The 8,752-nt window shown below is 37.0% G+C and overlaps 1 protein-coding gene across 1 annotated transcript; it reads right to left on the bottom strand.

The window, feature by feature from the left end:
- Positions 1-2,672: 2,672 nt before the first annotated feature.
- On the bottom strand, positions 2,673-3,602 carry LOC101424705 (olfactory receptor 7A10-like). Its single transcript, XM_004469068.1, has one exon. The coding sequence runs from the start codon at positions 3,600-3,602 to the stop codon at positions 2,673-2,675; it is 930 nt and encodes a 309-aa protein (XP_004469125.1).
- Positions 3,603-8,752: the final 5,150 nt, after the last annotated feature.

The raw sequence follows: 8,752 nt of genomic DNA, 5'->3' as shown, positions 1-8,752 counted from the left end.
TGGGATTCTTGTTATGCAGCAATGGCTACCTGACACAATAATTGATATTCACAGAACTAAGGCTATTCTTATATTACTGATTCTCCCTAGTGTTTGCATTCTTTCTGACATTTAAAGGTCATTGATCATCATCTAGTTATTGAAGTTTTCTTTAGATAACTGCACTTAAAAATAACCACAAATAAACTTCCTTTCCAGATAAAGAGTTTATTTGGAAGGACATAGTTTGTGCTGGCAAAACTGGTGACTCTAAGTCAGAATTCCCCATTATCATCATTATTTTGTGTGGAGGAATCCCATATCTTATGTGAGTCATCTTTTGATTATGAGGATTGAAGATAATTTTGAGTAAAATATCATAAATAATATCTTAGTAAATACATAGTTTTTTCCCTCACCTTCCATTTCCTGTTTTTATATTTTAAAAGGGCAGGGAATTTTCCTAGAGGAATAAAAGGAACTACATTTGAATCTGGACTCAGATGGGATCTCTTTTCATAAGACTTTCATGCTAATGTGCTGGAGGTGCAGTTAGTGTTGGGGTTTAAGATATATTTAGGGGATTTGAATCTCTGGACTGACAATGTGATAGCCAGGTCCTGAGCCTCAACAGACTCCAGCACCTACAATCTGATTCATTGGACTCACCACACTCAGCTAAGATGGAGTTGAAGAAGGACAACCACCATACCATGGAGCCTAGAGTGATTACAACTGAAAGTGGGAGGATTGCATCCAGCATCCATGTGGAATCTGAGCCTCCTCTTGACATAGAGGTGCAATGGACACAACCAATCCAATGTCCACATAAAAAGGTGGCATTGGATTGGGAAAACTGGACATGGTGGCTGATGGGTATGGGGAAAGGCAGGAAGAGATGAGAGGTGGAGGCGTCTTTGGGACATGGAGCTGCCCTGGATGGTGCTTCAGGGGCAATCACCGGACATTGTAAATCCTCACAGGGCCCACTGGATGGAATGGGGGAGAGTATGGGCCATGATGTGGACCATTGACCATGAGGTGCAGAGGTGCCCAAAGATGTACTTACCAAATGCAATGGATGTGTCATGATGATGGGAATGAGTGTTGCTGGGGAGGGGGAGAGGTGGGGTGTGGGTGGTGGGGTTGAATGGGACCTCATATATATATATATTTTTAATGTAATATAATTACAAAGTCAATTTAAAAAAAGGAACTACATTTGTAAGTATCAGAGGAAGTTTTCAAGAAGAAATGTGAATGCAATCCAATAAAATAATATAGAACATTCAATACAATCTTGATCACCAATGAATATACCCTTCATATGGGCACCAATTTTCCTTCCTTCAAAGAGTACATGGGCATAATCAAGAAGAAATATTTTATTGTAAAAACTGCATGATTAAAAATTTTCCATCACAGTACTTGCTATGGAATATCATGTCATATATTTATAAAAATGTGTCTTCTTCTAGATTCTATTTGAAACATATGCACTTGGTAAACAATTGTAGCCTTTAACAGAGACATGATAATTACTGTGGACAATGACCTGAATAAGAAAACAGGATACTAATGAAGAGACAAAAGCAGATGATCAGCTCAAAGAGGTACAAATGAGTGAAAGATGATATTATCTGACAGAGTATTTAAGGTTGAGATATAGTAAGGAATGATGTACATGAAAGTAAAAAGCTGCAATGGCTGAATACCTTGTAAATCATAACTATAATAATGGATTTATATGCCATGTTTAGTTTTTTCCAAAGGATCAGGATAACTCACCACTGCATTCTGAGTAAAACAAAGAAAATATTGCTTGTGATCATATATGTCACATCAACAAATATATATATTCTTTAAGAAATACATGCTTGAGGTATGTTGGAATTTCCAAATTGTTTCTCATCCAAGATTGAGAATGATGGGAAATTGGGAAAGAAAGCAAAGAGAGAAAATATTGGATATCTCAGTATATTAGTCAGCTACAGTGGTGCTGATGCAAAATACCAGAAATCTGTTGACTTATATAAAGGGTATTTACAGTTACTAGGCCATAAAACATAAGTTACTTTCCTCACCAGTCTACTGCCACATGTTGGAGCAAGATGGCTGCCAATGTCTATACGGGTTCAGGCTTCCTGGGTTCCTCTCTTCCCAGGGCTTGCCTCTCTCTCGGCTCAGCTTCTCGTTCTCTGATCTCTGCAGCCGCAAACTATCAGGCAAACAGCTTGTATCTTCTCAGGGCCTTCTCACTTTCCTCGTGACAAAACTCTTCTTTGTTTAGTTCCTGAGGCTCCAGCTCAAAACTCCAGGATCAAAAACTTCAACGCTGTCCTTTGCCATGTCTTTTATCTCTGAGTCCCCACCCCCAAAGGGCAGGGAATCAACACCCTACTGACATGGCCTAATTAAAGCCTTAAATATAATTTAATTATGCCCAGGTACAGACAAGTTTACAAACATAATCCTATATCTATTTTTGGAATTCATGAACCATATGAAACTGCTACACTAAGACAAAAAGCTTAGTAAAGAAGGGGCTTAAAATCCAACACACTGAATTCTGAAATGAATAGAAAGAGGAGTTTCTACTTTAATACTCTGATCAAAGAATTACAATTTCTGTATGTGTCATTGCATCCTGCATTCCAACAGGCAGTTCCTCAGCCCAAGAAATAATGTCTCTATTATATTTTCAATCCAAGGAATTTTTTCAAAGCCCCCTTTATGTCTTTATTCCTCAGACTGTAGATGAAGGGGTTCAATAAAGGTGTGACCACAGTGTACATCACTGAGGCTGATGCACTTGAATTTGCATTATGCAAAATAGTAGAAGTAAGATACTCCCCTATGCTTGTACAGTAAAATAAGGAAACAATTGAGAGGTGAGACACACAGGTGGAAAATGCTTTATACTTCCCATGAGCTGAGGAGATTTTATGTATGGAGGAAACAATTTTAGAATAAGAGAAAAGGATCCCAGCAAGGGGACCCCCACCCAGCACCCCAGCTGCAAAATACATCACTACGTCATTGAGGAAGGTGTCAGAACAGGCAAGGTGAATCATCTGATTAAGTTCACAGAAAAAGTGGGGAATTTCCACATGTGTACAAAAGGATAGTCTCAACACCGCTGAGCCTTGTAACAAGGAATTCAAGACACTCATGGTCCAGGTACCTAGAACAAGCAAGACACTGATCCGGGGACTCATGATTACCATGTAGTGCAGGGGGTGGCAGATGGCTACGAATCGGTCATAGGCCATTACAGCCAGGAGGAAGTCCTCCAACCCTGTAAAGAGTAAGAAAAAGTACATCTGGGTGAGGCAGCCTTCATAGGTTATGGCTTTACTCTGCATTTGAATGTTCACCAACATCTTTGGGACAGCAGTGGAGGATAAACAGATGTCACAAAGTGACAGGTTAGAGAGGAAGAAGTACATGGGTGTGTGCAGGTGGGAGTCAGTGATGGTGGCCAGGATTATGAGCAGGTTACCAAAGACTGTGACCAGGTACATGAACAGGAACAGCCCAAAAAGGAAGAGTTGCAATTCTGGTTCTTCTGAAAATCCCAGGAGAAGAAACTCTGAAATTTGGGTATCATTTCCTTGCTTCATGTGGTTGATGTGACTACCCAAAAAGAAAGAATATCACTAATTTTCACACAAACAGGCATTACTGTCGTAGAAGAATTGCTAATATTACTATTTTAAAGCCAAGGTATTTTTTTCTATATTTTGTTCATGAGTATGATCCCTTGGGGGCCTCTAATGCCAACTCTAATGAAGATTTCCTTTCCCACTCTCAGTATTTTCTTCCAGTAGTTATATATAAGTTCCATGAAATATCTATTTATTCACTTGAGGTCTGTATATGTAGTCCTGGCTATGCCCCAGACAATTTCTACACAATTGAAATACAGTGCTGAAATATAAACACCCTATGGTTTGATAATGGAGAATGAATGTTAGTAAATTAAAAGTACTCATATAGCAGCTGGTGACATTTTTAAAAAGGAAAATAGGAGCTGGAAAAAAGGAGAAGGTGAAATGGGGGTGCTATGTTTTAGTAGTGTTCAAGCAGGTCCAATACACACATAGTCATTTAACAGAGACCTGTCATTGAGAATTTGAGGGCCACAGGGTATCCAGCAGAATGTGTGATGAGCTGAGAGAATTCCCAGGGAAAGGACCCTAGGAAAGGGCTGGTTTCTGATACTCAAGGTCAACAAAGAAGCCCGTGTGGTCCGCGGAGAGAATGACAGAGAGTGGTAAGATGATAAGATGATGCCAGAGAAGATTTAAGAATGATGTGGGCTCACTGCTGAAGCTAAAACATCAGTTCAAGCAGAGTTCCTTGATCACATTTTGTACCTCTTCTTATTTATTGACTTTATTTCTAAGGATTCCCCCAAATAGAAAGGAATATATTCTTTATTTCTAAATATAGATTTGCATTGTGGACACTGCATTATAAGGCATATATTTTAGAATATGAGCCTAGTTATCCTTGCTGTGAAGATTGGACAGGCCACAGCAAACACCAACATACACAGTATCCAGCAGCTGCTGGGTCTGTATTGCTGATCTTCTTACCATGGTACTGTGTATTCATGAGTGGATGTAAGGGCAGCACATTCAGGTATTCCTTTCCACAAGGTTGATAAACCCAATGGACATATAAACTATAGGCTTCACATTGATATGACTACATGTGCTCATAAAAGACTACTTGCAGATAGAGACAAAAGTAAAGAGAAAGTAAAATAATCTTAGGTCATCACCGAGTGACTGAAGTGGAGAAAGTGTTTCTTTGGTCCTGGCAGCAGTTCAATCCCTGTTAATATTCCTTGAATGCTCAGAAACAACAGCAAATTATTCCTAAAGTAAGCCTGAAATATAACAATGATTAGAAGGAAAATAAATGAAATTGATAACAAAATAAAATAATAGAATCAACAAAACCAAAAGTTGGTTGTTGAGAAGATCAACAAAATTGACAAACCATTAACTAGACTGACAAAAAAAGAGAGATAATCAAGATAAAATCAGAAATCAGAAGGGAGACATTACTACTGACCACATACAAAAAAGATAATAAAATTCTATGAGCAACAGTATGGAAACAAAGTAGACAAATATATGAAATGGGCAAAATTTCTATACAGACATAAACTACACTGACTCAAGAAAAAATAGAAGACCTCAACACACCAATCGCAAGTAAAAATTTTGATTCTTGTCAGTTAATTTATTGTTTTTTTTATTATTATTGAAATAATAAAAATGCTCCAATGATGATTGAGGTAATGAATGCAAAACTATGTGATCATAGCAAATACAATTGATTATACACTTTGAATGAATTGTGTGATTTTTAATATGCATCAATAAAATTGATTTGCTAATTTTAAAAATTAAAAAAAACAATTTGGAATAGAATAAAAAAGCAAACAAAAAGAATTAATGCCAATCGTGCTCAAACTCTTCCAAAAAATCGAGGAGGAAACATTACCAAAGTCATTTTATGAAGCCAAACTTCATAGTTGACATAGAAGTCAGATAAAGTTACTAGAAGAAAAGAAAAGGCAGATAAATCTCTCCAATGAATATAGATGCAAAATCCTTAACCAAAGACCTACAAATTGGATCCATCTGTACCTGAGAAGAAGTATAAACCATGATTAACTGGGTTTTATCCCAGGTGTGCAATGGTTACTCAACAGAAGAAAATCAATTGACACAATACACCACATTGACAAACTGAATGAGAAAAACCACATGATCATTTTGATTGATGCAGAAGAATCATTTGATAAAATCCAGCATTCTTTCTTGATTAAAATATTGAAAAACAGGAATAGAAGGAAACTTCTCCAACATGAATTATGGCATATATGAAATACTTTGTTTTACCATAAAAAAAGAAATTATTACTCTATTAGTCAAGCAAACATACAAGCACAGAGACATCAATATTTCCCTGCTTTAGTTTTGGACTAGACTAGATAGACTCTCAGATAACCTCATATTAAAGTTTTTGGCTTCAGTTCTCTTTGATCTTGCCTGAATTATCTACTGGCTCTCCTAATCACATGTATGATATTTCTATGAGGATGCCATGGATAAGTCTAGATTCCACGCTGGGAAATTGATAAAGAATAAACCTCTATCCCCAGACAAGATACCACAAAGAAGTCAGGCTTTAGACCGCTAGCCAGAGTTGGACTCTAAAGAAACAACCATATTCTTTCAGCCCTAAATTGCAGAAGATGCAGGAGAGCAGCAGAGGAGATTTTTACAGATTTTTAAAAACTGCTCATTAGCACATTTCCCACTGTGTCCATAATTAGCACTTTCTTTCTTACTGCATTCCCGGAGCCTTCACTTCCCTTTGGGAAACTGGTCAGGAGAGAATGAAAATGGCTCCTGCTGACTTTGTTCCCAAGAAACCATGTTGTGCCAGGTGAATGCAGCTTTCTTCACTCCTCCTCCTAATGGATTTTTCTTCCTTGTGTAGGTCTAATTTTAGTTTTCTAGCACTTTTGCAATCATTTAAATTAAAGATTTTACCATGTATATGACTGACAAAGCCATCTTCATTAGGCCCTTGGGTCACCAAAACTTTGGCCTTGGGTGAAGATACAGCCCTTATTGTTCTCTCCAGAACATTATTTTCCCCTTTGCAACAAGTTGCGAACTGTGCTTTTTGGATATGAAACCAAAAGCTATACAAACTCCTTGCCTCAATCCCATGTTTGTCCAATCACTTAGGAATGTCCTGCCTATAATCTAAGTTGAAAGGTGCCATTTAGGTCTTTGTTTAAATAATATCTATTAATTAAATAAGATTTATTTTGATCTCTTTTTGCAATATTACTGGGGCTTAGCACTTTTAATGGGATTTCCCCATTAGTAATAAAATTCATTCTATAAGGGAATTCTAAGATAAACCCAATGCTATATTTGCATAAATGGATAGGATACACAGGTTTAAGTACTTCCTAAAGTTAAAAACTGAGTAAGGTTTGGGATATTTTCGGAAACCCTGTAAAGGTGTTTCCACTTCTTCTCTCAGCCAGTTGTTTTAACATGGGTGATCTGGCCCCCTGGAATTATACAGCAATGCTTCCTTCTTTTGGCAACTGTGCAAGTATCACTATGAACATCAGTGTGCAAATATCTATTCCAGACCATGCTTTCAATTCCATTGGGTATATATCTAGCAGTGAGATAGCCAAGTCATATGGTAGTTCTATATCTGTTTCCTGAGGAACCACCAAATATTCTCCCACAGTGGCTACCTCATTTTACATTGCCATCAACAATGATTAAGTGTAGTTATTTCTCTGCTACCTCTCTAACACTTGTTATGGTCTGTTTTATTAAAATCCACTATTCTCAGGAATCTGAAATGATATTTCTTTGTGGTTTTAATGTGCATATCTTTCATGGCTAATAATATTGAGCATCTTTTCATGTTCTTTCTGGCCATCTGTGTATCTTTTTTGGAGACATGTCTGTCAAAGTCTTTTGCCCATTTTTTAAGAAATTGGGTTGTTGTCTTTGTTGTTAAGTTGAAGGATTTCTTTGTATATGATATATCAGAACCTTTATCAGATATGTGGTTTTCAAATATATTCTCCCATGTATAGGTTCATTTTTTACTTTCATGAAAAAGTGCTTTGAGTTACAAAACTTTAATTATCTATTTTTATTCCATTCACCTATGTTTTTCTTCTATTGGTTGTGCTTTGGGTATAAGTCTAAGAAATGAAGGCTTAATTAAAGATCCTGAAGATGCTTTCCTATGTTTTATTCTAGGGCTTTTATAGTTTTAGTTTTGATATTAAAGTCTTTTATCCATTTTGTGTCAATTTTTGTATATGATGTAATTTAGGGGTCCTCCTATATATTTTTTGCAAATGGAGATCCAGTTACCCTGATGTGGTCTATGGGTGGGAGGCTCTTTGTCTCTACGGAGATAACCTTAACCTAAGCTGTCTGTCCTGACTTGTGGGTGTGGGATGATGAGAGGCTGCAGTTCTGCCCTTGGTGACCATGGCAATGACTCCAGTCCCAGGAAACAGTTTATCAATGCAAACTCTACAAACTTTAAATATTCAGGGGAAATGCAAACCAAATGTGCTAAAAGCTTATCTAGACTGTATGAAGTCCCTGCTAAAAGCTTACCTAGGATGTGGAAGATATATGCTAATTCAAGCCTATTGAGAACTGAAACAAAAGAACCATTTGGCCTTTCCTCTCTGTATAAAAGGGATTCAAAAATCTTGATCGGGACTCAGGATTGAAAAAGAAAGCTCCTGAGTCCCGCCAGAGGTCAAAAAACCATTTTTCCTTCTCAATATCATTCCTGAGTCCTGGCCTCTCTATACACAAATAATTGAATCCAAGTGTAAATTCTACAACAATCCCAGCAAAGTTTGTTAAAGAAACTTTTATTTTCCATTTGCGTGGACTTTCCCCCCATGTAAAATTCAGTTAGCCATAAATGTGAGGGTTGATTTTTGAACTATTACATTCCATTGTTCTATATGACTGTCCTTCTGCCAGTAGCATGCTGTTTTGACTACTGTGTCTTCATAATAAGATTTAATAACAGGAATTGTGAGGACTTCAACTTCATTCTTTTTTCTCAAGATGGCTTTAGCTATTCAAGGCACTTTACCCTTCTATATAAATTTTTTCTTTATTTTTAAAGACGCTTTAGATCACATGTTTGTTACTTGAAAAATATAGGGGGTATC

This window comes from Dasypus novemcinctus, chromosome 5 (genome assembly GCF_030445035.2).
Source record: "Dasypus novemcinctus isolate mDasNov1 chromosome 5, mDasNov1.1.hap2, whole genome shotgun sequence".
Classification (NCBI taxonomy): Eukaryota; Metazoa; Chordata; class Mammalia; order Cingulata; family Dasypodidae; genus Dasypus; species Dasypus novemcinctus.
Note: the sequence above shows the minus strand (reverse complement) of the source record. Positions and strands in the feature narration are given on the sequence as shown.